The sequence below is a fragment of the Sesamum indicum genome, linkage group LG2, assembly GCF_026168435.1.
Source record: "Sesamum indicum cultivar Baizhima isolate 11 linkage group LG2, ASM2616843v1, whole genome shotgun sequence".
NCBI classification, from domain to species: domain Eukaryota; kingdom Viridiplantae; phylum Streptophyta; class Magnoliopsida; order Lamiales; family Pedaliaceae; genus Sesamum; species Sesamum indicum.
This window is the reverse complement of record NC_142658.1, coordinates 4,285,523-4,312,453: the sequence shown is the minus strand read 5'-3', so window position 1 is coordinate 4,312,453 and position 26,931 is coordinate 4,285,523. Positions and strand designations below refer to the sequence as shown.

At 37.5% G+C, this 26,931-nt stretch overlaps 4 protein-coding genes across 6 annotated transcripts; 2 read left to right on the top strand and 2 right to left on the bottom strand.

Annotated features, from left to right (window-relative positions):
* Nucleotides 1-1,405: 1,405 nt before the first annotated feature.
* On the top strand, nt 1,406-9,089 carry LOC105179361 (cellulose synthase A catalytic subunit 2 [UDP-forming]). Its single transcript, XM_011102968.3, has 14 exons — nt 1,406-2,065; nt 2,560-2,755; nt 2,840-3,045; nt 3,133-3,235; nt 3,313-3,487; nt 4,870-5,136; nt 5,264-5,609; nt 5,743-5,880; nt 5,976-6,101; nt 6,188-6,400; nt 6,512-6,785; nt 7,103-7,299; nt 7,380-7,730; nt 8,169-9,089. Exons 1-14 carry the CDS (start codon nt 1,985-1,987, stop codon nt 8,748-8,750), a joined length of 3,255 nt encoding a protein of 1,084 aa, XP_011101270.1. The 5' UTR covers nt 1,406-1,984; the 3' UTR covers nt 8,751-9,089.
* Nucleotides 9,090-9,262: 173 nt separating this feature from the next.
* On the bottom strand, nt 9,263-17,416 carry LOC105179348 (uncharacterized). Of its 3 annotated transcripts, none has more exons than XM_011102941.3 (13): nt 17,187-17,416; nt 14,875-17,044; nt 14,203-14,778; nt 13,438-14,112; nt 13,064-13,267; nt 12,821-12,988; nt 12,477-12,707; nt 12,195-12,401; nt 11,338-12,114; nt 10,726-11,055; nt 10,011-10,637; nt 9,874-9,909; nt 9,263-9,696 (listed from the first exon to the last, which is right to left on the bottom strand). In XM_011102941.3, the coding sequence occupies exons 1-13, from the start codon at nt 17,298-17,300 to the stop codon at nt 9,461-9,463; spliced, it is 6,351 nt and encodes a 2,116-aa protein (XP_011101243.2). In that variant the 5' UTR covers nt 17,301-17,416; the 3' UTR covers nt 9,263-9,460. The 3 variants fall into 3 exon arrangements, with proteins under 3 accessions (XP_011101243.2, XP_011101250.2, XP_011101257.2); XM_011102948.3 differs by having other exon boundaries at nt 12,821-12,985; XM_011102955.3 differs by having other exon boundaries at nt 14,203-14,772.
* Nucleotides 17,417-18,569: 1,153 nt separating this feature from the next.
* Nucleotides 18,570-21,316, top strand: COG0212 (NagB/RpiA/CoA transferase-like superfamily protein). Its single transcript, XM_011102939.3, has 6 exons — nt 18,570-19,044; nt 19,161-19,251; nt 19,455-19,681; nt 19,991-20,066; nt 20,532-20,657; nt 20,800-21,316. Exons 1-6 carry the CDS (start codon nt 18,664-18,666, stop codon nt 20,946-20,948), a joined length of 1,050 nt encoding a protein of 349 aa, XP_011101241.1. The 5' UTR covers nt 18,570-18,663; the 3' UTR covers nt 20,949-21,316.
* A 120-nt stretch (nt 21,317-21,436) lies between these two features.
* On the bottom strand, nt 21,437-25,517 carry LOC105179333 (protein LIKE COV 2). The gene is made up of 7 exons (XM_011102934.3): nt 25,191-25,517; nt 24,076-24,128; nt 23,879-23,988; nt 23,385-23,552; nt 22,633-22,730; nt 22,212-22,338; nt 21,437-21,837 (listed from the first exon to the last, which is right to left on the bottom strand). Exons 1-7 carry the CDS (start codon nt 25,344-25,346, stop codon nt 21,734-21,736), a joined length of 816 nt encoding a protein of 271 aa, XP_011101236.1. The 5' UTR covers nt 25,347-25,517; the 3' UTR covers nt 21,437-21,733.
* Between the last annotated feature and the right edge of the window lie 1,414 nt (nt 25,518-26,931).

Below are 26,931 nucleotides of genomic sequence, written 5' to 3'. Positions count from 1 at the left end.
AGAGGGACGAAGTAATAAAAAGTAGTTCGAATAAATAAATTCATTATCATGAAACTAATTTAATTTCACCTCTATAGTAACTATATATATGTGTGTGTGTGTAAAAATTTTAGTGGCATTGAAAGTAATAATTTATCTCTATCCTAAAGTACAATACATGTAATAAATTCATCCTTTGTCTCCAAGACAAGTGTTCTTGGACCATGCCCAATTTCTCCTGACCTTTTTCACTAATGTTGCATGTTTGTCCTATACATGCTAATTCACAGAAATAGAAGTGTCAATTATGAAGTTTTGTTCTATCTATTCTGACTAGGGAATTTTATTTACACTTTTGCAGAGTGTGATAGAGGCATATACTTTGTCAATACATTAAGGGAAAACAAAATGTATAATTTAATTATGTTTTCTTTTGTTGAATAATAGTCTATAAAAAAAAAATGGGATGTTTCGTTCCAGTCAATTATTCACATTTAAATTCAATATAAAAAGTTCACCTTTCTTCGGTCAAGATTCGATTACATGAGTTTCGATTGTGATAATCTCACTTTTTCTTCCTTTTTTCAACAATCGTTATAATCTCTATACGATTCAACGTTGAATTGTCGCGATTCACGATTATTGTAATATTCTGACTGAACAACGTAATCTTTTATTCATTCCATTTTAGATCTCGTTCCTAATAAATTATTCACATTTAACCAGATTGTAATTTTTGAGTAAATCCGTCTTTCTTAAGTCAAGACTACATTAACCCCATTCTATACTAAATTTTTGTTGTGATAATCTCATATGTTCTCTTTCATTGATCGTTATAATTTTTATTTGATTCAACATTGAATAGTGGCGACTTGTGATTATTATAATAGTTACAGAGTATTATAGTTGGCAGCGTAATCTATTAAAGTAAAAACATGCGAATTCAAATATAAATTTTATTTTCATGCGAATCGTAACGTAACGTGTGTGCACTTGCAGTATTTTGGGGGTCTTCACTCCACACGAAAACTGTGAAGTTCGGACAGTGGTAAAGTGTCTTTGAAGAAGAAGAAGAAGAAGAAGAAAGTAACAAACATCATCGTCATCCAAACCTAAACAGCAACAACTACTGTAGTTAGAACTAACGTCATAATAAGCGTAGAAACAAATGTGAAGAAGGTGAGTCAAATTGTTTTCTTTTAATTAATAATGCCATAAATGTCTGTCTTTAACCCACCAAGAAAGAGATATGGAAATGACAAGAATGCCACTCCGCACACTCCAAGCGCCACCGCTGTGGCCGCTCTCCAGCACCGTTAACCGGGCCCCACTTAGGAGAACCCTTTTTCTGACATTCACAAATTTTTACTCCTCCCGATCCCAACATCAAAAATATTAATCTTGGTTCCTGCTGTCCCTTTTGCATTACGCGTTGAACCTTCAAGTTTTCCCTCTCTCTCTCTCTACTTCTCTCTCTCTCAATTGTAGTATATGTTTTCATTTCTTGAATCTTTTTGTAATTGTTTTTAAAGAAACACTCCCAAGTTTTTTGTCTTTGTCGATCATTTCTTCAACCCTCGTGGCGTATGATTCTCTGATCCACACCCACAGCTCACAAGCAACACAGAGAGAGAAAAATTACTTAAGAGAGAGAGGGAGAGACCCTTTATCATAAACAGGGGGTTTCTCTCAAGAAAAGAATCAGAGAGAAAAACCCACCCACCAAAAACCAGAAGGACTCTCTCTTTATTATAACACCGACATTTTCCTTCACCGAATGCAATTATACTTTTTTGTTCTCATTGGCGTCTGTTAATGTATCATTTTCAGTTCATTGTTTAATGGGAGGGGGTTGTGTTTAAGAAGAAGAATAAGGCAGAGGGACACTCGCATTTCTTTCTTCCTATGGAGTGAATCATAGTCTGTTTTCTTGCTCTCTGTTTCTATTGATTTGAAGTCGTTTCACAGTGTATGAGTCGTGAGATTTGAGGGTGCTGTTTCTCGGATGGATACGAAAGGGAGGCTTGTGGCTGGTTCACATAACAGGAATGAGTTTGTACTCATCAATGCTGATGAGATTGGAAGAGTGAGTTCTCTGAAAAATCAAGCTCTCAAAATGGATGCACTTTGCAACACAGTTTTCTGTCAAAATATTTTTCTTTCTTGAGTTTCTTGGCCATGTGGTCGGTTTCTTGTTTGAGTGTTGAAAGGGGTGGAAGTGCTGATTTTTCCGGTTTCTTTCTTATGGTGGCGCGTCATTTTAGTATGAGATTTTTGGTCTTGAAGCTCTGATTTGTCAGGGTTTCTTTTCTTTTTTCTTTTTAAATTTAAGCTCTGATTTTTTGAGTTTGATAATTAATCAAACTCATTTTAGTGGAGACTTTTTCTCTGATTTAGTTTCTCTGGGCTACATTTTCCACTGTTCTTGATTTCAGGGCCTGTCAAAATTCTTCTCACTGCAATTCTTTTAAGTTCGTTTTTCCTTTGTAATCCTTCAATATAAGTTTTATTATTTGGAAATTTGGTTAGTTCTTGATCCGCTGTTAAGTCATTGACAATTTATTTTCTTTCTGTCGGCAGGTGACTTCTGTGAAAGAGTTGAGTGGACAGATTTGTCAGATTTGTGGAGATGAGATTGAATTCACTGTTGACGGGGAGCCCTTTGTTGCCTGCAATGAATGCGCGTTCCCTGTTTGTAGACCGTGCTATGAATATGAGAGAAGGGAAGGCAATCAAGCTTGTCCTCAGTGCAAAACCAGATACAAGCGAATAAAGGGTAATTTATACTTCTTGTCATTAGTCCAACTTTGATTTCTTTTGCTCTCCAAGAAGTTCGATTTACCAGCTGCCAAATTTTCAGGGAGTCCCAGAGTCGATGGAGATGAAGATGAGGATGAATTTGATGATTTGGAGAATGAATTCGATTATAATGCTCAGCACATTGCTGAAGCATCTCTCTCTTCTCGCCTTAACATTGGCCGAAGTGCTTCTGGAATTTCTACTCCGTCCGAATTGGATCCCTCAGGTGTTATCTCAGAAATTCCTCTCCTTACATATGGTCAAGAGGTAGATGCCATTTCTTTTTATTTCTTGATCTTGTTTTACATTTGTTTCTGACTGCAAATTTTAATGAAAATGTTCGTCTTGATGAAGGATGATACAATCTCAGCCGACAAACATGCTCTAATTATCCCCCCTTTTATGGGCCGGGGGAAGCGAGTCCATCCGGTGCCATTTACCGATTCATCCATGACTTGTAAGTGTCTTTTGTGCTGACATTTTAGTGTTTCAATTATGTTTCTGGATCAGTAGTTTACAGTTTGGACATTGTAGTGCCGCCACGACCGATGGATCCGAAGAAAGACTTAGCTGTATATGGCTATGGAACTGTTGCCTGGAAGGAAAGAATGGAGGAATGGAAGAGAAAGCAAAATGATAAACTTCAAGTGGTTAAGCATCAAGGAGATAAAGGTGGTGGGGATGAGCTGGATGACCCTGATTTACCCAAGTAGGTCCATTCTTTTTGTTTCCTTTCTCATGTGCTACCTAGAGTGTCGGTGGTCCGGCATTAAATGATATTATTTACTATACTACTTTTTTATAGTTATATATATATATATTATTTCTCACTGATTGACTTCTAGCTTTTTCTCCCTTCTTCTTTTGAACAGAATTGACTTTAGCTTTTGCAACTACTACCATGAAGCCGTTGTTAATGGATTGAATTTAATATTAACCTACTGTGCTAACACCATTAATTAGAGATTTGAAATGGCTATTGCGTTCTTGTCTGTGTTGCTTTACATAGAACAAAATGGTTTTTTTCTTTGCTACACTGGGCTTAGCCACTCTACGGAAAAAGACCAAAGTGCATTTGTAGGAGTCTGTTGCTAGGCCTAAAGTTACTCAGTTGGAATGCAACCTAATGCCTAGTAATCAACTAAATCATTATCTTTTGGCAGCGAGGAATCATGGCTAGAGAATAAGTCATTTATGAAATCAAGATATCATTTCTGGTTTTGTTGTAATTATTAAATGCAGAGAAGTCTTAAGTAAACTATGTTAATCTAAAGAACAGAGCAAGAAATGATGAAAAATTATCAAGTTGGACTGGCCTGCGCAGGATGAAAATGGGATGGAGCTCAACTGATGTAGATGACATTAGACAGTTGTAATAAATTTCTTCTGATATTTTGATCTATCATTTTGTATGCTGTGTAATACAAGAAGCTAATTCAGAGGAGAATAAGCAGAAGTTTCTGCAAATGTTCTGTGCCAAAACCAGTTAGTAGATAAAAATCTGCTGTGCGGGACATGATTGTTTTATGGAATGTGAATCACCTATGCCTGATTTATTGAATTGACATATCTTTCCACTTGGGCGTTGTTGGTTCTTTATCCAATCTTGCATAGATCAGGAATATTTGATCTATCAACCAATTGGATATTTTTTTTCTTCAATTTATCAATTTTATCTTATTATGGGACTTCCATGTGCTCCTTAGCCCCTAAATGCTTATTCTACGGAGCTTCGCTTATGCTTTGAGGATACAAGTGTAGTAGATATGCATCAAAAAGCTTTCTGCTACCCTCCTGGTCAAGGGACGATGGGTGGAGCTGCATATTTCTTGAGAAATTTTAGAGATAATGTCCTCAAATTTCTAATGCATTATCCAAATGCTCAATTAATATATTCAGATTTTAATGTAATCAAAATTATACTTCTCTCTCAATTGTTAATTTGTGTAATCTGTTGAAATTTCAAGCTTGCATAATCCATATGCTAAGGAAAATTCCAAGTGCTTGCTAAGATTCATTGTAGAAGGTTCTTTCTTTAAACTTTTTACTGACTTTATTATATATTAAATTTCCATTTATCCTTATTTGCAGGATGGATGAAGGCAGACAGCCGCTTTCCAGGAAGCTACCCATTCCTTCCAGCAAGATAAACCCTTATAGAATGATCATTTTACTGCGAATGGCAATTCTTGGATTGTTCTTTCACTATAGAATTCGTCACCCTGTCAATGATGCGTATGGATTGTGGCTAACATCAATCATATGTGAGATTTGGTTTGCTGTTTCATGGATATTTGATCAGTTTCCAAAGTGGTTCCCTATTGAGCGAGAAACATACCTAGACAGACTGTCACTAAGGTAAACTTCTTTCATGCTTCTATTCTCTGTTTACATCATGTCTCGTTCTCATATGACTTCTTCCAACCACCTCTAGTTATCTCAGTACTTTGTCGCTGAACTTCTGCATGTTGAACTTCTGTACCAGGTATGAGAGAGAAGGAAAGCCCTCTGAGCTAGCTTCTATGGACGTATTTGTGAGTACAGTGGATCCCATGAAAGAACCTCCACTTATTACTGCCAACACAGTTCTTTCTATACTTGCTGTGGATTACCCCGTTGACAAGGTTTCATGCTATGTGTCTGATGATGGTGCTGCCATGCTTACTTTTGAAGCTCTTTCTGAGACATCTGAATTCGCCAGGAAATGGGTCCCGTTCTGCAAGAAATATTGCATAGAGCCTCGGGCTCCTGAATGGTACTTCGCACAAAAGGTTGACTATTTGAGAGACAAGGTAGAACCAACTTTTGTGAGGGAACGTCGTGCAATGAAGGTGTGAAACCTTTCACCTTAGTTTGTTGGACAATTTTCCAGTTTCTTTGACATGCATTAGTTCACAAAATGTACGTCTTATACATGTGTGCATCGGATGACTGAACTCTTCTGCTATTACTGTTTCAATGCAGAGAGAATATGAAGAGTTTAAAATTCGAATTAATGCTCTGGTTGCCATGGCGGCAAAGGTTCCTGAGGAGGGTTGGACCATGCAAGATGGAACTCCGTGGCCAGGAAATAATGTCAGGGATCATCCTGGAATGATCCAGGTACACTGAGCATTCTGTTTGGCAACGTCCTGCCTACTCACAGAAGGGCACTTGGCCAAGGTTATTCAATATTTAACTTCGTGTTTTCTTGACAGGTATTCCTGGGTCAAAATGGTGTTCGCGATATTGAAGGGAATGAGTTGCCTCGTCTTGTATATGTTTCTCGTGAGAAGAGGCCTGGATTTGATCATCACAAGAAAGCTGGTGCAATGAATGCTTTGGTAACTATCTTTCCTGTTCTATTGCCTTTTGAATTACATAGAATGATGCAGCTGTTTAATCTGTGATTTTGTTTCTCTAATTCCAGATACGGGTCTCAGCTGTTATCTCAAATGCTCCATACCTACTTAATGTTGATTGTGATCACTATATAAATAACAGCAAGGCCTTCAGAGAAGCTATGTGTTTCATGATGGATCCTCAATCTGGAAAGAAAATATGCTATGTGCAATTTCCTCAAAGATTTGATGGAATTGATCGGCATGATAGATATTCAAACCGCAATGTTGTCTTTTTTGATGTACGTATAGTTCCTTTTGGTGTGTTCATCCTACAACTTAAGGAAAATTGTGGTTTAAATTTTATGTACAACTTTATATGGAACACTGGTTTCTATCTTAATTGCTAACAGATAAATATGAAAGGGCTTGATGGGATCCAAGGTCCAATTTATGTCGGGACTGGATGTGTCTTCAGGAGGCAAGCACTTTATGGATATGATGCCCCCAAGAAGGCAAAACCCCCTGGCAAAACATGCAATTGTTGGCCAAAATGGTGTTGCTGCTGCTTTGGCTCTAGAAAGAAGAACAAGAAAGGGAAATCGAAGGAAAACAAGAAAAAGACCAAGAGCAGGGAAGTTTCAACACAGATTCATGCTCTTGAAAACATTGAGGAAGGAATAGAAGGTGAGAGATTAAATATCAAAGTTTCACCAACACTAAACTGCTGCTCTAATTATTGATGGTGCCAATTCAAAGATATGAGTGGATACTTTATCGCCATAGAAATCCAAGATAAAAAAAAACAGAAGAAGAAAAGAAAAGAAAGAAAAAAGTTACGGTTGGATTTTGTCGGCTCATAGATTATCAACAGATCACATTTTAGAGTGATCATCTGAAGTTTGGTACTCAATTGTTTTTCCTTGTAAATTTGCGAGCATATCAGTGGAGTATTGTGCCTCTCTTTTTGTGGTGACATCTTTTTCCCTTTTTGTGTGTGGCAGGAATTGATAGCGAAAAAACATCCCTCATGCCCCAGATAAAGTTTGAGAAGAAATTTGGACAGTCGCCCGTTTTCATTGCTTCAACACTTCTAGAACAAGGTGGTGTACCCCCAGGAGCAACATCAGCATCACTCTTGAAAGAAGCCATTCATGTCATTAGTTGTGGTTATGAAGATAAAACAGAATGGGGAAAAGAGGTACACTTTGATCCTTAGAAATTGTCTCCCCTCAATTTTTTGTTGATTTATGCACCAGTCTCACAATTCTATATTGCCAGATCGGATGGATTTATGGTTCTGTTACTGAAGATATCTTAACGGGGTTTAAGATGCATTGCCATGGCTGGCGATCAGTGTACTGCATACCCAAAAGACCTGCATTCAAGGGGTCGGCCCCAATCAATCTTTCAGATCGTTTGCATCAAGTTCTTCGATGGGCCTTGGGATCAGTTGAAATTTTCTTGAGTAGACATTGTCCTATTTGGTATGGATATGGGTGTGGCCTGAAACCGCTGGAGAGATTTTCATACATAAACTCAGTTGTCTATCCCTTGACTTCACTTCCTCTGATTGCTTATTGCACTTTACCAGCAGTCTGCCTGCTTACTGGAAAATTCATTGTCCCAGAGGTGAGCTCAGACTAAAGCATAAGCTAGTTGGCTAATCGCATAAATTTCTCTGCTATAGCTGATGTGTTTTTCCCTGCTTTCTTAATTTCCATGCTTAGTAGGGATGTATTCGCCTGTGGGTGGAATATGTCCAATACAACTGTGGAAGTAAGGTTTCTCCTTTAACAAAACAATGTGTCGTCGTGAAAAACTAAATGTGGCTTTGGGTCGGATAAGTAACTGAAACAAGACTTGATACAACCAACAAGATCTCTTTGAAATTCTTGTTAGTTACTTTTGAGTTCTGGGAGTAGTAGGAGACATGATATGTTTGTTGTTATTACTTGGAGTGATGTTTGGTGATGCAATCGAACTTGTGGGTGATGAAGCATTTAGCTTTCCTTAAGATTATTAGCTTACATGGCCATTCAGCTGATAGGTTTTCGTTGTTTTCTACAGATCAGCAATTATGCCAGTATAGTTTTCATGGGCCTCTTTATATCGATTGCTGCAACTAGTATCCTGGAGATGCAGTGGGGAGGTGTCGGAATCGATGACTGGTGGAGAAACGAGCAGTTTTGGGTGATTGGTGGTGTCTCATCTCACCTTTTTGCTCTATTTCAAGGTCTTCTTAAGGTTTTGGCTGGTGTAAACACAAACTTCACAGTTACGTCAAAAGCAGCCGATGATGGAGAGTTTTCAGAGCTTTACCTCTTTAAGTGGACATCTTTGTTAATCCCACCCATGACTCTGTTGATCATCAACATTATTGGAGTGGCCGTTGGGGTTTCAGACGCCATAAATAACGGGTACGAATCATGGGGCCCTCTTTTTGGCAAGCTATTCTTCGCGCTTTGGGTCATTGTTCATTTATACCCCTTCCTCAAAGGTTTCATGGGGAAACAAGACAGACTTCCCACCATCATCGTGGTATGGTCCATTCTTCTGGCTTCTATATTCTCTTTGTTGTGGGTTCGTATCAACCCATTTGTGTCAAGGGACGGGCTCGTGTTAGAAGTTTGTGGGTTGGATTGTGATTAGATACAAAGGATAAAGTTTTAGGTGGTTTTGAGTTTTATATATGTAGAAAAAAGTTGTTTGGAACTGCAAAATAGAGATTAATCTCAGGGCGAACCCTGGAAGCATTTTGGTCACCAATGAGTGCATAAACAACATAAAGGAGTTTGGAAGAAGCTCTGGGGTTATTTGTGTGTAGATAAAAAGGTGCTAGTGCACACAATTAAATTGTTATGCAAAGTTTTATTTTTTTCTTTCTCCTTTTAGTTTATTCTTTGGATAAGTTGTGTTCTGTAATCCCAAAAGAACAAGAAGTTACTCTTTTCATAAATTATATTCCCTTCTCAATAAGGGCTTGATAGACGAATGTGAATGTCCTTTCATCCTTTACCAGCCTACAAATGCGCCTCTTATGGTTTCTTTTTCTTCAGACTTGGTGTCTGTTCCTTTACTTCATTTTCTTCTTCTGGTTTATGCCAGTTCAGATGCATGCACCAATGGTAAATTCCCTTCAATTATGAAGTGAAGTAAACACATGAATCAAGTTTTAAACCCATTGCAGAATAATCTATTACAATCTACTAGTTTCCTTTGTGAATCAAGAGAGCTAAGAAGATACAAACCTAATGGGTCTTTTTTCATAAATATTGGCATGAGATATGCATAAACTAACAGTAAGAACACACCACACACACATCTCCTGGAAACGGTTTTGAAGAGAAAACCAAGAGCTTCTATTTCCAATGGACGTCCTGCAAAGCCCTCCTTTTTGCTGGTCTAGTTGTAGTGAAATCACCAATATTATTGGAACGCTTGTGTGTTGCTGCATTCTCTTTCATATCTGCGACAGTCATAAGCTTCCTGGGAGTCCCATGTATCAAGATGGTTCTGGCTTTGTTCTTGGCAGTCAAACATGACTGTTTGGACGAGGACCTGTGGTTCGTCTCCGATGTGTTGTTAACAGCAAAGCCTACAAGACCAGAAAAATCAAGCATCTCTAAATAACATCCTGAACTCAATAGTCAAACAATCAACAGAATAGTAAAAATATGATATTGTGCAACAAAATCAACTAAAGATCTAGACATGAAGCAGAATGCCAAGCCATCTATTTCATGAGACAGCATTGCTTCTTCAAGTTCTTTACCTTTTGTCTCAACTGATGGCTTATGACAAGAGGAGCCTGATTGAACATAAGAAAATGAAAAACATTAAGCTTACATAAATCTGCGATGCAATCCACAGAAATTAAGAATAAAATGGTAACAATAAAATGTTGTATACCTTCTTCACCAAGCAAATTAATACATGCAGGAGATTTCACTAATTTCTTTGACCCTGGAACCAGTTCCATAGACAGAGTTGCTTCTTCCAGTTCCTTGCTTTCTGCCTCAAGGGCCTCAACCGATGGCTTATCATCTTCACCCTCAGAATTGGAAAGTACTCCAATATCTTCCTGGTCTGACTCACCCAAGGCAGCATTTTCACAGGCATTCCTTCCACTACTGTGTGTTAATACATCAATGTGATGGCTGGCACTGGAGCCATTAAAGTGCAGAGACAAAGAAGATTCAGAATCAATATACTCTTTTATGGCATCAGCGACATCACTTTCTTTTAAGATTTCACTATATCCAGAGTCAGGTACATCCGACAAGGTCTGAATATCGTTGTTGAACTCAACAATTTTATCTTCAAAATCAGGGCTTTCGTTGCAAAATGTTATTATTGTAGCAGATGAAGTCTCCTTGACCTCTTTATGATTCTTCTCGTCATCACGTTCCAAATCTAAAACAGGTGATTCCACCTCTAAGTGTTCAACATCACCATTTTCCGTATTTCCTTGACTTGCATGGATCACCAAGGTACTGAGGGTATCACATTCAGCACTATAGACAGAAGGACCACATCCTGTAACAGAGAAAAAATAAATCATTGGTCACATTTAGATTCGTACAAAAAAGAATTGAGGGAGGTTATAACAAGGTAATGGTTCAACCTTCAGCTAGAACTATTTTGTCTATATTCAGGATGGTTGTGCCTGTCTCCATCGTCTCCTTGCTTGTACTCTGAAGTTGAAGAATGGTTGTAAGTTTATCTACCTCCTGGCAAAGACTGTAACCAACTGAAAGGCTTTCAAAATTTGCCATTTCACTGTTGGTAGGCAGCTTATCAGAAGTATCATGAGAGGATCTTGGATTTCCATCCTTTTCATCCCAAATCTTAGCTTCACATGGATCACCATCCTCTTTTATTGATTTTGCATCTTTTGTTTCTGTTATGTCGCCATTGTCGTGGGAGGCCCTTGTAAATAGATTAGGAGAGCTACCTAGAAAAATAAGAAAATAAATTCAAGAAAATAATGTGGAATATACAACTTATCAAATAGAAAAACTAAACTCGTCATTCCCCCCCAACCCATATAATTTCATAAATGTTGGGAGTTTTAGTCCCCGAAAATTTGAAGTGTCAATTAACGTTTCGGCTAGAAGATTCTAGATACTATCGTATTTTCATTCTAGATACTATCGTATTTTGATTTCATTTCCGAAATGGAATTCATAATGACAAATCAAACTTGAGCTATCTTTGTCGATTACATCTTTCTCACCTTCAAAGCTGCCACAGGTTGCTATTTCTGGATCCAGAGGTCCCCTAAGATTATCAGCTGATGTTTCCCTCAAAATGTTGACATCTTTATTGCAGGAATTGTCACAGTGATTGTCCTGGGGCACATTAGACTTCTGATGATCAGCATCAGATAACCCACCCGCCGCTTCACTGCTTGGTGTCATTGTCCCCTCTGATATACCACAAAATCTACTCCCATGACTGAAGTTTTCTGACAAATCAGTGTCTATTAACTTGTCAGTGCAGTTTTCGTCTTTGTCTGAATTCCTCATTGAACCAGACGAAATTCTAATGTTTTTCTCTGTCGATGCACTGTAATCTTCGGTTGCTTCCTCATAAAGACAGGCGTCTCCTAGAGAAATGATCATCTCTTCCTTGTTTTCTTCTGTTACAGAGTTAGTTTCTTCCTTGCAGTTACATGTGCTCTCGGTGAACTGCTCCTCCGAAGCTTCACAGCCATCAACCTCAGCTTCAGAAAGAACCGTACTCATACAGTTGTTCTCTAATTCAACACTGTCAAACTCCTTTAACTCGTCATTAGTGACATCTTCAACTTTCTCTGATGATGAATTTCCAGGGTAAAAGCCCTTGTCGACTTCGCGTCCAGCGTCTGCCAGCTCTTCATCAGATTCAATTTGCTTCGTTGGGTCAATGCATTCCTTAAATGACATAACAGTTCTGTCCAATTCTGTGTCACGACCAGAGATTGCATCGATAATCTTTATTGGCGATTCAAATAGCAACTTAAGTCGATTTTCTACATAGATGGTCAGATGAAAAATGTTAGATATGCATAATTTAGGTATCAAGAACGAGTCGAACTCTAATGAACTTTACCTTGGTCAGTTGGCAAAACCACATTTTCATATTGGGTTTTCGCACATTGACTTTCTCTTTCTCCCTCCATCTCACCACTGTCGGCAAGCGATCTGTTCATTGACATCGTCAAATTTAATGTTTCAGTTCCTTGAGAGGAAGTATATTTTAGTCCGGCGGGAGTGATGCTATTCACAGTTGTCTCGAAGAGACTGTTGAGTTCAATTTCTGCAATTGTATCCGAAAATTAGTTTAAAATCTACCGAGAAATTGTACGTAGTGAAATCCAGTGTTTGAGTCGACCTGTCCAGCTTTGGCTGGATTGAACACTAGTACGCTCTTCACATCCTTCTGACACTATGCGCCCTGATTGCGGGTTGTTACATTGACGTTCAGTTTCCTCTGTATCTTGAAAGTTCAATTGAGGAAGAGGAAGACTTTTAATCCCTTTGCTAGCATCCGCGGATATTGCTCCATCTGAGATGCACGGATCAGCAATATCCTCTTTATCTTTGCCACAATTTGCATCATTTGCTGGAAAAACCATAAAATTTTGCAATTGTTCCTCAGAGATGGAAGATATAAACAGCATTCACCATGAAGATTGTTAGTTATAAGAGAGAGTGAAAGTTCATATCTGGACTAACCATCCTTCTTGATGTTGGAGCCTTCAACCTCACTGGTCTTTCCTTCGCCATTAGTCTTGGAAATGGACATTGCATGCCCTGCTGTTACACTTTCATTATTTGAAGCTTCATGTCCTTGAATAGTGTCTGCAGTAGGTTTGGCTAATGGAGTGTTTGGTCGCTCTACTGCTGCAAAAAGATCAAAGAATAATGATTTGACAGAAGAAATCGTAGTCAAAAGAGAAAGAAAGCTTCTGAATGTACCTGGTTCATGTGTATCTTTACTGTTATTCTCACCAGCTTGATTGAAATTTTCAAGTTCTCCATCTTCCGCAGTCTCTTCCATAGACATTTCATCTCCTAGAGTATTAACTCCCAAAATAGAAACTTCTTTTTCTTGAATACTGTCAGCAGCACCAGTTTCTTTGTCAATGTCTTCACACATGTTAGAAGTAGGGGGCACAGTACCTGAAAGCATTTCACAGTTAACTCACAACTCCCAATATTGCTAACTAAAGCTTTGTAACGTATTAGTTGAGTATGAAACAAAAAACTAATATAGTTGGAAGCACTGTAAGCAGAACTTGGATATGTTTAACAACTAATAAACTAACTCAAACATTAGTGAAATTGTTTACCTTGGAATTCAGAATCACTATTTGGTTCATGTGGATATATTTCATCTCCTTCAGCTATCTGATCATCTTCATTAAATCTCCTTTGCTTAATTGAATCTTCACCAGAAAAGATTTCTCTATCTTGTGGTGTGATCATAACGCTTCTTTCAGCATCAAATAAATTAGATATACTGAATTCCCCATACTCATGACATTTGCTCTTGTGACCCATAGAGGATCTACCTTCATTAGTTCTGGCAATGTCTGAAGGTGTACTCTTATAACTATAGGTTTCTTCCCTTTCAATATGATCAGCCTTAAAGCATCTTCTTAAATTAACTTCATCACTGTTTATGTGGATGATTATGGGGGTTACCACGGGGGAATCGTTTTCCATCCCTTGCTCATCAGAATTCACTGAAAAGTTTCCTCGATCTTGTGGGATAATGCTAGCACTTCTTTCGCCATTAGATACATCTGGCACAGTTGATTCACTGTCTTCATTACTTGCACTTTTGTGATCGTGGAAGCATCCAACTTCATCAGTTTCAGCCAACTCTGAATCTATACCCTTATGAAAATAGGTATCATCTCCTTCAGCTGTATTATCACCCTCAAAGCTTCTACCTAGCTTGTCTGATGATGGCTCTTTTAGTTGTAATGCTCTCTTTGAGTCAGAAGAATCAACATGTCTCTCTGAAAAACAGCAAAGAAAATATGAGAGCATTGCTAAGGTAAAAGGTCCACAGAGAAAACCACATATCCAATTTCTAATAAACGACGTACCGCAAGACTCAAGAGCACCAAGCTCTCCAGCTTTTGAGGGTGTATCTTCATTATTATTCTCAAAAATAATATTGGATGCCTCCAGGTGGTCCACATCACTATGGTGGCATGCAGTCAAGGAACTTACTAAATTAGCATGTTCTGTTGCAGCAGAGTCCATGTTCTCTTGGACAGGAATACCTTCAACTTTGGCAACATGATGGACTACATCCAAACTTGGTTCTATGTACTTGTCTGCTTCAGCCTCTGATTCCACATCACTGTGGTGGCATGCAGTCGAGGAACTGACGGAATTAGCATGTTCTGTTGCAGCAGAGTCCACGTTCTCTTGGACAGGAATGCCTTCCACTCTGGCAACATGATCAACCACATCCAAACTTGGTTCTATGTGCTTGTCTGCTTCAGCCTCTGATTCCACATCATTATGATAGCACGCAGTCAAGGAACTTATGAAATTAGCATTTTCTGTTGCAGCAGAGTTCAAGTTCTCTTGGACAGGAACACCTTCAACTTTGACAACATGATCAACCACATCCAAACATCGTTCTATGTGCTTGTCTGCTTCAGCCTCTGTCACTTCCAGATCAGCCACAAATCAGTCAGAAAGTGAATGACAACTTTGGCGAGTAATTGACATCACAGGGAACTATATCAGGTAAGGAAAAGTCTTACTCTTGAAATCTGTTTGGTTATCAAGTAAGATGCTCTCAGCAAAACCTGCATTTGCACAAACATTTGAGACTTCCAGAAGTGCTTGGTCGTCGATTATATTATTGCAGCTAGAATCCTGGGTTTGGCTGGACATCTGAACTTCAGGGTCATTCTTATCTGTGTCTGAGATATTTTTGTCAATTAATTTTTGCACATCAGAATCCAATAAGGAATTGACTTTTTCCACATCTTCGAGTTTGCAGGAAGAAATTAGTTTTCCTGAATCCGTCTTCAATTTGGCAATATTGGGTGCGGCATTTTCGTCTGAGTTCTCCAATTGATTCCCATTTATCAACTTAATATCAGTTCTACCAGCATTATCTGCCAGAGTGACGTCTTCTTTCTCTGTGTGAGTCTTTCCACTAGAAGTCAGTCCCTCACTAACTATGTCTTTGGTGATAGTACTTTCTGCAACTTCCGTCATGGGTAGCTGAGCATCCACAAATGATTCAAGCAAACTCTCATGTGATGAAGCATCCATATTTGGTTCCTTCCATCTACTTGGTGGATTCGTTTCATCAGCAACTTTGCTTATGGCAGCTTTTGGCTCAGGTTTCTCACTTCTACTTTCTCTCCTCATGGATCGTTTCAGAGAGATTGGATCATTGTCAGTCTTTATAACATCTCCTCCTGAGATGGGACCTCTTTCTCGCTTTCTTGCGCCATTCTTTTGCTGAATAATAGAATCTCCACCAAATTCATCTAGAATTTCTTTTGATTCATTCTTCGAAACGTCCCTTCTTGATCTTCTCATATTCTTTTGGACGGTGGGACTTCCTTTCTCTACTAAACATGGTTTACTTAAATGCATTTTTGTCTCACAAATCTTCGCTGCTGAATCAGTATCAAATTTTTCATTACCAGAAACAGGATTGAGGCTTGAACTTTTCTGCCTTGACCTCCTCGTTGTCCAAGCAGGCTGGTGAGCCTTTTCATTATCTTTAGAAACTCCATCAGCCATTCCTAATTGCAGTACTGAATTTGTCAAGGGATATCCATTCTCAGTTTCTGCTTTACACTGACAATTTCCATTTTCATGTGATGCAATCACATTTTTCCTCCTATTACTTCTTCGCTGGTGCAGTTTAACAGGTTCTTCAATCTGAAGAACTGCTCTTCCATCACAATCAACTTTACTTCCTGTACTTTCTTCATCCACGCCTGAACCTTCTGCTGCCAACAACTTTGGTGTCTTTCTCAAGCCCTTAACCCCACCAGTCTCTTGTTTCATTGTATCATGATTCGATATTACAGATACACCAACCTTAGTTGCATTCCGTTTGGACCTCCTCAACAAAATTTGAGGTTCAGCCATCACATGTAATGCTGCACTTTCCTTATTATCCATAACCTCTTCACACCCTTTCCCATTATTTTTCACTCTCACGCCTGAGCCCATAACCAATTTCTCTTCAACCACTATCCCTCTACTCCTGAAGGAACTACTAAACACACCATTCTCATTAGTTTCATCAGTAACCATATGATTTACTGAGACCTTTCTCCCTCTATTCTCCTTCCTTGTAGAAGCTTCCATCAATTTCTGCCCCCTAGACCTTGTAACCTTACCAGGGTTGTGCACAATTTCATGAATCAACTCATAATTGGCAGCATGTAACACTTTCTTATCTCTTCCATCATCATCGCTTGCCCTTTTTCTTCCTCCTTTTCTCAGATTTTTTACACCCTCTACTAATAGCTCCCCTCTGTCCTGCATTTCCGCACCTAAGCTAAATACATCACCCTCCCTCGAGTCGCCATTGTTAAAATTTTCAATAGCAGCTCGGTTATTTTTCAGATTTACACTTTGTGTTCCTTTCTTCCTCTCAATTACCTCACCTTCCATCAGTTTCGACCGTCTAGACCGTGTGAGTCTACCTGAACTACATACACCTTCATTATTAACTTCGCCACTATCAACATTTTCAACAGCCGAACTACTATTTCTACTTGAAACCAAAATTCTCCTACTTGTTCTTTTCTTTTCTCGGGTAAACTCGATAATTTCATGGTCAGGACTAAAGCGAACCTTCTTAACTCTCCTATTGATAACCACATCTGCAGTTTCAGTTTCGCTGGCATTCTCTTCATGATCATTGATCAGACCTTCAGTTAAGGATGTCCCGTTTTCCTGATCTCAACAATGAATATAACAATCACAATGTGAGGCCCCAACAATTTTTTAAAAGAAAACAAATATTTACTAGATACTTAAATTACAACCAAACGCACACACACAAAGAAAAAGAAAGGAAGCGAACTCGAGTGATTACCCTAAAGTATTCTTGAAGCTTGGTCGCCATCTCCAGGTTTGATAAATTCGCAGGAATTTTATGCTTCTTGCACAGCGCCTGCAGCTCTTTGCGCTTCATGCTATGAAAATCCATCAGCTAAAAGAGAACCTAAACCCAAATCAAAATCAAAACATGGAAAGAACTGATGCATCTATTGTTGTAGTTGAACTTTTGGTTCTGCAAAAGTTGCACCCGGTGAGGAATTGTTAGTTAAATGCAGTGGAGTGGAGAAATGATTTTGAATTTCGAATGGAACGTCTTTTCCCGCTTAATTTTGAAGAACACGTGGCCCCTATGGATTAAAAGTGGATAAGACCATTTGACTCGATTACGTGTAAGATACCCATTGGCTGCTTTCTGCCTTTTCAGATGCTTCTTTGCTTTAGTAATTAAACAAGCATTCAATTAAAAATCAAAAAACAAAAAAAAAAGTTAATAGTAGTATTTGTTTACTTTGAAGTTATTTAACTGTGGATTGGGTCAATTTAAATAATCGTTCCGTCTAAATCAATATTTGCGGTTTTTAGATTATTTAGCATAAATTCAACTCGACAATTATAAAAAACACACTTTGCAATCTTATTAAATTTGAGCTGTTTTTGCAATTTTTAGTATAATAGTAATAATATAAATGTTAAACAAACATCATTCTAAATAAAATAAGATAATTAGGAAATCACATCGTAACAAAATAAAGATATCATCTGATACCCAAAAATATATATGAAGCCTAAAAATATGTTGAATTGATGAAAAAAAATCCAGAGAGAAGCTCCCCAAGGAGCGAGGTCCAAGAGAGTCACTGTTCATTGACAAATCATATATTTTTATATATAAATATTTTATGTTTAATGTCGTATTTTTTGGAGACAAAAATTACTGTTTACTGTCAAATCACATCTGTTTTATATTATGTATATATATAATAGAAAGTAAAAAAACAGAAAAACACGCAAATAAGGTGTAAAAACACAAAAATAAACATTAAATGTGTTTTAATTTACCTTGAAAAACGCGAGAATACAAATCCAAACAAAGCCAATATTTGCTACTTGCTCCAAGAAGAAGTAGGCCACACACAAAGGGTCCCGACCCACAAAGAAGACGCAGCCTATACATGTGACAGAAAGCAAAATTATGTGCATAAATAGGATATGCCATACTTATTATCTTTCTAAATAGTAACTTATTATGTTGGTTTTAATTCAAATTCTTAAGTTATTAATTATATTTCTATGTTTTGATTAAAATATTTTTGTTGTAGTTTGGAATTGACTTTGATGTGCAAAAATACTCAAATGGATTTCCATATAAACGCACCAAGTACGTACTCACTTCACCTTATATTCCGTGAGCGCGACATCTTCAGTGCTCTTTCTTTTTTCGTGTTTACTTCAATCGCCACAAAAACGCGACATTATCTGTCGCAAGATTACACAAACTCTGCGGCTTTCTCATGGTCATGGATGCGCAATTACTGAAGCTCTCTTCTGCATTTCCTTTCCCCGCACCTACCCCCAAACACCCTCTTAGTTTTCCTTCATTCTTCAGCCTGGAGACTCGCAATAAATCAAGAATTCACACCGGAAAAAAGGGTGCCACGTTCAGTGAGGAGGCTTACGAGTCTGAGCGCCTGAGGCTGGACGCCGCCGCCCGAGAATCCATGGCGCAAAAATCTGAAATGGAAGCCCAAGATTCGGACGATCCGAAGGCGTGGAAATGGGTCATCAGGAAACGGGTCTGGGACTTGATGGAGGCACGGAACATAGCCCAGTTCCCTAGGCCCGTTCACCATCGCATTCCCAATTTTGTTGGGGCCCATATTGCTGCTAATAAAGTAAGCAATACTGTGTGATTTTGTGAATGTGGGTTCAGTCACTGTGATTTCTTTTAGAGTGGTCTATTTTGTTTGAGGGGTTTCTTTCTAATGGAGGAGGAGGGTGTGTGTGGCAGTTAAGTGAGTTGGAGGTGTTTAAGGAGGCTAATTGCGTGAAAGTGAACCCGGACACGCCCCAAAAGCAAGTCAGATTCCTCACCCTTAATGGTTAGTTCTTTTTAATTATACATGATGTATCTTGTTTTAATGCAACAATTAGGCTCCAGTTCGATGAGAATTACTAGACTGGAGAGATGGGATTACAATTAATGGAAAGTCTTGCTTCCGATGATAACTGATTCAGCTCGTTTTGATGGTTATACTGTGGTTTGATGCATTGAGCTAATCACTTGATGTTTGTATCTACACAGGTGGGAAAAAGCTTTTAACACCACAGCCACGTCTGAGAACCGGATTCTTTTCTGCACTTGAATACTCGATGTTAAATCCTAGCACGATTAAGGAGGCATGTACTTCTGTAGGAGTTGCCAAGTATGGAAGACCAATAGGGCTGGATGAGAAGATAAAAGTGGACTTGATTGTCATTGGTTCTGTTGCTGTTGACCCAAAGACGGGGGCAAGACTGGGCAAGGGTGAGGTATATCATATGTAATTGTCTTTTTGCTTCCATTGTTTTTGTTAAGGTTTGGAGGTAGCGCATTGGTTTGCTTTGAAGAGAATCTCAAGGCTGTATGGTTAGAATTATTTTCTCTTGAAGAGTTATGTTTGTCATCATTGTTTCGAACTTCAGTTATTGGGATTTCTTTGTGCTGTGCACATAAGTGGGTGTATTGTAAGACATGTGAATTAAATGTGATTCCTGACATACTTTAATCCTGGACGGTATTTGGATTAGTTAGTAATTTTTGTTTCTATCAAGTTCATGATCAAATTATATCTGGGGCAGGGATTTGCAGAACTTGAATATGGCATGCTACATTACATGGGTGCCATAGATGACTCAACACCAGTTGTCACATCAGGTGAGTTTTCTTGGACTCCTAAGATGAATTTTGTCTTAGAGATATTTATCAAGTTTACCTATGATGATCTTCATGCTGAGTAATGTGAATGCAAAACCTTGGCATTTGTTGTCTTTGTATAAGCTTTAATCAATAATTAGAAGTGCTTGTAGCTTTCTCCACATTGATAATCATATTACATTCACCAGCATTGGACCGACTGAAAGCCATTGGATACATATATTCATGACGTTCGGAATGATGCTGACTTTTTAGACACCATTTAGGAATTTGAATCCAGTGCACATCAATGTTTTCCATGTTTGCTTATTATGACTTTGTCTAAAGTTCATGATGTTAAATGTTACAGGGTCTCCAAACTGATTTGGTGTCCAATTATTTATTTTGTAGTAGCAACATACTCTTGATGTAAATGTTAATGAATTGTTGCACCTAGTAAGCTTTCTCATTCATTTACATTTGCAGTGCATGATGAACAACTGGTTGATGATATTCCCATTGAGAAATTGTTGGTTCATGATGTCCCTGTTGACATCATCTGCACTCCAACCCAAGTTATTTTCACAAAGACATCCATTCCAAAACCTCAAGGTTAGTTCAGGAATTTCCCCTATTATTAGTTTCTTTCACATGGTCCAATTGTGTATCAATCTACTTGCCAAAATACAGACTAATCTGTGACCTTGTTTGTTATCACGGGAGAAAGATGATTTATTGTTGATGTTTCATGTAGGAATATACTGGGACAAACTATCTCCAGAAAAGCTTGGCCAAATTAGGATTTTGAGAGAGCTGAAGAGTAAAATTGAAGGTGAATCCGGGCAAAAGCTTCCCTGTGGCCCCTCTGAGAAGTTACCCCCTACAGCCCAAAGGAGACGCTGACCGATGTTAAACTGTACAGAAGCTAAAAGAATAAAATGGAGAAACCAACTTCCACCTTCAATATCCTCCAGGAGCGGTCTCTTAACTGTGTCAGGCTTTAATACTATATAGTTTTAGAAATGTGTTCTGCATGTAGTGACCAATTTTTGTTTCTAAAAAGGATTGTAGTTTCTTTCTTTTGGCTGTAGTCGAAATAATAATCAAAAGAGAATCTGCGACTAGAATGATAAAGTTAAGTAGATTCTTCCTTTGCAGATTCCTGCTGAGAAACTTTATATTAGATTACACTGTTGTGGATTGTAATGTTCATATATTAACATTCGGTAAGAATGTTATATAAGCTCTGGGGTCCCAATTTGTCAGTGTTATTAATGGCTCATCACCCCCATTCTCAAGCTAACATGTCCCTTCCAGTGAAAACCATCAATATTAGAAGTCGACGATACTAAATATCTGTCTGTGAACAAGCAAAATCTCACGGAGGAGGATGAAATTAACATGTCAATTCATTTTTACAAGAACTAAAGAATATAAATAGAAGTGTACAGATTCAGTATATTGGCACTGACTAAACTCAACAGGCCTAAGATATATCTACTACCTTCGGAAAGAAATTGAAAAAGCAACAACTCAGCTATAAGTAATCATTTTAGGAACACAATGAGTCCCACCCAATTAACTCAACAGCCCTCTTTATATTGTCAAGTGTGAGAGCAGAAGACCAGCCTCTAATATAAATAGCCAGGGCCAGAGAAAATGTTTCACATTCTTCGAGCATAATGTTGCTATATCATATTCCTAGTGGAAGGTATCCGGTCATCCTTGCGAGTTATAGTCTCTATAGGAGAAATCACCTGAGGCATTGACATCCCTACAGAAACAATGATCTCTGAAATAAAGGGAAAAAGGAATTAGTATAATAGCCTAGGAATGGAGCGCAGTTGGGAAGCTAAAGTTACCGAACCAGACAAAAAGTTGTTTTCAACTTGATGTTATTATGAGGAGAAGAAAATCATCATCAAACCCCACCTGATCACCAACCCCCCAAATCTCCGGCAGTACCCCAACAAAAGGTAAAAAAGAGAAGCAAAGCACAAGCAAAATAAAGAAGAGAGCAAGGCAAAATTGGGTCGTGTTTCTTAAATTGTAGGCTGTATGAAATGCTAAAGTTCAGGCATTGAGCATTAAACAATTTTCGGTAAGAAAATGTGTCCTGTCATAGAATGAAACTGCAAGACACACCAAGAAAAGCGAATAACTTACCTATGCCTTCTCTAATTGACAAATTCGGCCTAATAATATCTTTAGAGTTAACCAGAAATATGTCCCCGATGTATAAATGATTTGTCGGCACATAAACAGAGCATAACTCTTCGTCCCCGTTATCTCTCTGAAATCATGGGAGAACAACCAATCAATGAGAAAACAAAACCTGATAAAGGCAAATCTTGCTTTTATCAACAGTTCAACTTGCAGGACACTATGCTTGAACATGGCATAATGCGATCTGAAATGTCACAGAGACATGTTTATATTGTAAGAAATGGATCAAACATTGCTTGACACCAAATTTGAACACAATTCATTCCTGAAAAGATGACAATAAACAACCGATGGTATAATTTGTAAAACTGAGAGTCCAATTTGCAAGAATTTTGAGGAAAAAAAAACATATCGCGAGCACCTGCAGAACTACTGATGATGTAATAAAGCCGAAAGCATATTCTCCAACACGAGGATGACGAATAATAGCAACCTCCTTGAAAGCAGTAGTATTCTGGTCTGCCATAAAATAAATAATATTTATCAATATTCAGCCCATTGCATGAAGACCTCTACTCATGCAACACAAAATGGAAGGGAAAGTGCTAGCATAATGCAAGGGAAGTCCTTTTTATAAGATCGTAAAGGACAAAATATCTCTACCAGCCTAAAATTGTGTTGATTAAAAACTATTAAACTGCAAACTTAAGCTTCACGGCTTGGTCTTGATGAAAAGCCCTCAGTCAATAACTACCAGAGGTATAGGATTTCATGCAGTAAGGCAGTGATCCATCGACCAAGAAGGACGTTTATCCACCGAGGGGTGTGCACTCCTGAAGAGCTTCAATGAAGCAACAAATCCATTCTCTCTCATAGCCTATTTAATATCATCAAGAATATTTTGACATACCTACATTATGGCTACTCAACAATATATGAACATTTGTATAAGAAAAAAATGGAATACTGACTGTGAAGTACAAGTGCTCATTCTGAGACCAATCTATCAAAGGTAAAGCAGTGTTTTTTCCCCCAACACATGTTTCTCATTTCTCACAAGCAGTTGATTGAAATTATAGTGATAGGTGGAAAAGGCATTTGCATCTTAATGCCTTCTCCAACTTAGTGCATTTTCATAAAAATCAACAGAGAAAACCATAAAACAACTGTTACCTGGAGAGATTGCAGAACTAATTTGCTTGGATGCTGAGTATATATGTTTTATAAAGGGCATTCGTTTTATAAACCATTCTCCTATCAAGAAAACTGTAGCACCCAACCATGACGAAGCAAATATACCGACAAAGAAAATAAAGATCAACGATGTGATGAACCCAAGGCCTGCACCGTATATGAAGAGATCATCAGAAAATAATAAATCAGCTACTGAAAAGTGAAAAAGAAAAAGTTCAATTATTAATGGATCCACGTAGTATCCTATATGCAGTTCAAAATGGCAACAACCAGCAATAAAAGAGAACGAGAGGATAATTAGTTAAGATGCATGCTATCCAGGATGCCAACTAGCAGTGTCCTAACTATTCGTTCAGTTATGCTGATGCCCACCACTATTATATGTGGAGTTTATTATCCATAACTTGAAACTAGAAAGAAAAGGGAAAGACAGCATATCGTCCGGCAGACAATATCATGATTCGATGACTTACCAAATATGTCAATGCCAAGCCTTTCATATATAGGACTGAAGAAACCGTCAACAAACTGAATAAACCACCAAGTGATGAAAAATGTAACAGCAACTGGAAATAGAACAACGCTGCAATTTAAACTCATCAGTCAAAATTGAGCAATACATTGGAAATCACTAAGAAATTTTATAAATTTTTAAAACCAAACTCATCACCATCCAGTCATGAACTTCTTTGAAACCCAACTCTGAAGAACAGCATAGCAAGCCTGACAAAAAAACATGCGTTAGAGCCATTCTAATCATACTATCCATTGCAGTTTAAAAGAGTCGAATATAAAAGAAATTGGTAAATCAAAGGCTTTTACTAATGGAAGGACAAACTTCCCAAAATCATCTTAGTATTCTGGATGACTTAAGCAAGTTCAACCCAATCACTAGCCACAGAAAAGAGATACCACTAATAAAGAGAAAGCCAGCTATTGAAATGAACGTAGAACTACTCTCTGAGTTTAAAAACTGAAGGGAGGATATTTTTTGTTGGAAGAAATTCTCATGCACTTCAATTTAATAGTTAATTGCATCATAATGACATCACAATTGCATTTTATGGATATGAAGAATTATCACATCCAATCAACATAAGACTGTAATAACCCAATGCTGATAATGCAATTCACTGATTACAAATCTACTAAAACATAGCAAGCATAGATACAAAGAAACAACAGGATATCATTTAATTTCAAACTAAAGTATCATGTTCTACAACGTAATAATCACTCCATTTTCCTACGCTCATTTCCTCTTAATAGAATAACTTTTCTCTTTCCATCATGTTCAGTGTTCTATGCTTCAACTCATTTCTATCCTTTTAAGGCCCGTAGAGCCTCATAAAAAACACATGGATGGCAGTGATTAACTAGTGATATACCATATCAACCAAGTAACTCAACATCAGGGTTTAATTTCTTCATCATCACTCCCGTATGACGAGACTCGAGAGAGTCTGTTATCTTATCAATGCCAAAAACAAATATTAAATTCTTTATCAATATGGAAAATTGTCGTCTGTAATCCAAACCCATTTGATAAAGCCAACATGTCCGTGAACTAAAAATTTTCCAAAATGCAATCAATCAAGTAAAATATTATTCAACTCAAATTCCTAAAAGCAACTGCTACAGTGAAAACTGGTCAGGAAACCACGAAACAAGCGGAAAAGCATTTCCAAGTAATTCTAATTAAATGGAAACAAATAGCTATTAGGTCTAGAAAATGCCGAAAAACGTGCAGGGGTAAGATATGAATATCGAATGCTAAATATAGACCTTGCGAGTGGAGGAATTATTGGGGGAATGAGGAGGTGATTTCACGGGATCTTCGACGTCGCCGTCCTGACGCGGCGAATTCGACAATGCAGCCGTTGACTCTTTCTTCCCCCGACTACTACTACCACTCTCCGCCGCCATTAATTCCACTCTCATCTGCCGACAAATATACTTGAGCCGAAGGAATTAGAATCACTGACAAGTGATTCTTGGGAGCGTTTATCGGAGCAGAGCAAATCACCCGCAAATATCGTCAAATCCTCGCAGCCGAACAAGGTTCCCGTAATTTCCAGCAACCCCCCCTGACCTATGAATATTTGTAAATTCACCCCCACTTGCTACAAGAAGTAGTCAATACCTCCTTTTCCTGCAATAGACGATGATTGGCTACACCGAATTGAATTTTTTATTCAAATTTCATTATTTTTTTTTAAACAATATACTTTAAAATAAATTTAATAATAAAATTATTTAAAAAAATTCTAATTTAAATCGAATTTAAACTAATTACATAATATATTTAAAGAAATAATTAATTATATATCAAATGTATTATACTTGAACTAAATCTGCTTTGAGTAAAACAATTCGACCCACAATTTATAGTATTTGCCAAAGTTATTTAAAATCAAAATCTCAAAATATTAATGACGACAAAAGCATTTAATTAGTTTCTGCTATATATTAATTGCATTAAATTTGAATAGGATCAGCTGCAGATTAGCAGGCCCATTATATGACTTAATGGGCTTCAATTGCCTTCATTATATGTTTTAGATTCATGACGCCTAATCCATAAGCCAGGCCCATTATAGCTCCCCTTTTCTGGGCTTAATCTTTACTTTTTATGATTATTACGGTGTAGCTTGCGAGAATTGCATATTTCGTACTACATTTTCGACTATTTACAGTCATGGTACCATATTTGTCAGTGTGATCAAATATAGTACCAGAAAATTGAATAAATTAAGTACTGTGGTTACCTTTTGTATACTTTTCCATTTATACGGTACTATTTTTGTTAAATTGATAAAATATGGTACCATGACTGTAAAATAACATAACGTTGGGCCAAATACTACTTATATTATATGGTCCAAAAAAGTAAATGAGGATTAATATAAGGTCATTTTTGAAAGATTTCATGTCAATATCACAATGATATAGAACTCATCATATTCTGATTTGGGGTGGTGGATTTTTCAATCATGAAATATTCATTTCTTGGTAGAATGTTTTAGTGGAAAGTAGCAAGTTTCGATAAAGACAATTAGGATTTGGACAAGTCATTCTTCTCCATCATATCAACAAATAATTCCATACTTACATTGAAAACTAATTAATAATATTAATCCAGCTGATGAGCTAATGATCAATCAACCTCATCTATAATATGTATAATTTTATTTGTTAAATATAACTTATTTTTGCTAGATATTGATCGTATATTATGTATAATTACAACGAGCTCTCATGAGGTTTGACATAATTATTATCCACTCATGATCTAGCCCAAATTGTTAGATTTTTATTTATTTTATATTTTTATAGTGAACGGGCTGAAATATTTTTGTGGATTATGATTTATAATTTTCACTTATTTTTTATAATTTTGTGAAATATTAGGCCTCCGTACAAGAGTCATCTAATTCTTCAAGCATTAGGGTTATTGAAAATATTTCAATTAATAAAAATATGCTCGTAATTATATCAAATTTTAGGATTACTCGTAGTGTATTTT

What these genes read in the sequence shown, in the direction of transcription:
- LOC105179333 (XM_011102934.3), bottom strand. Translation starts at nt 25,346, where the DNA reads ATGAGAGTGGAATTAATGGCGGCGGAGAGTGGTAGTAGTAGTCGGGGG. An exon ending in AAGAAGTTCATGACTGGATG is followed by an intron (nt 23,989 to 24,075) that starts GTGATGAGTTTG and finishes TTTAAATTGCAG; the next exon opens with CGTTGTTCTATTTCCAGTTG. An exon ending in TAGTTCTGCAATCTCTCCAG is followed by an intron (nt 22,731 to 23,384) that starts GTAACAGTTGTT and finishes ATTTTATGGCAG; the next exon opens with ACCAGAATACTACTGCTTTC.
- COG0212 (XM_011102939.3), top strand. Translation starts at nt 18,664, where the DNA reads ATGGTCATGGATGCGCAATTACTGAAGCTCTCTTCTGCATTTCCTTTC. An exon ending in CAGATTCCTCACCCTTAATG is followed by an intron (nt 19,252 to 19,454) that starts GTTAGTTCTTTT and finishes GTATCTACACAG; the next exon opens with GTGGGAAAAAGCTTTTAACA. An exon ending in AACACCAGTTGTCACATCAG is followed by an intron (nt 20,067 to 20,531) that starts GTGAGTTTTCTT and finishes TTACATTTGCAG; the next exon opens with TGCATGATGAACAACTGGTT.
- LOC105179348 (XM_011102941.3), bottom strand. Translation starts at nt 17,300, where the DNA reads ATGGATTTTCATAGCATGAAGCGCAAAGAGCTGCAGGCGCTGTGCAAG. An exon ending in CTCCAACATCAAGAAGGATG is followed by an intron (nt 12,708 to 12,820) that starts GTTAGTCCAGAT and finishes TGGTTTTTCCAG; the next exon opens with CAAATGATGCAAATTGTGGC. An exon ending in CAAAATAGTTCTAGCTGAAG is followed by an intron (nt 10,638 to 10,725) that starts GTTGAACCATTA and finishes TCTCTGTTACAG; the next exon opens with GATGTGGTCCTTCTGTCTAT.
- LOC105179361 (XM_011102968.3), top strand. Translation starts at nt 1,985, where the DNA reads ATGGATACGAAAGGGAGGCTTGTGGCTGGTTCACATAACAGGAATGAG. An exon ending in ATCATCCTGGAATGATCCAG is followed by an intron (nt 5,881 to 5,975) that starts GTACACTGAGCA and finishes TTTTCTTGACAG; the next exon opens with GTATTCCTGGGTCAAAATGG. An exon ending in CTGGTGCAATGAATGCTTTG is followed by an intron (nt 6,102 to 6,187) that starts GTAACTATCTTT and finishes CTCTAATTCCAG; the next exon opens with ATACGGGTCTCAGCTGTTAT.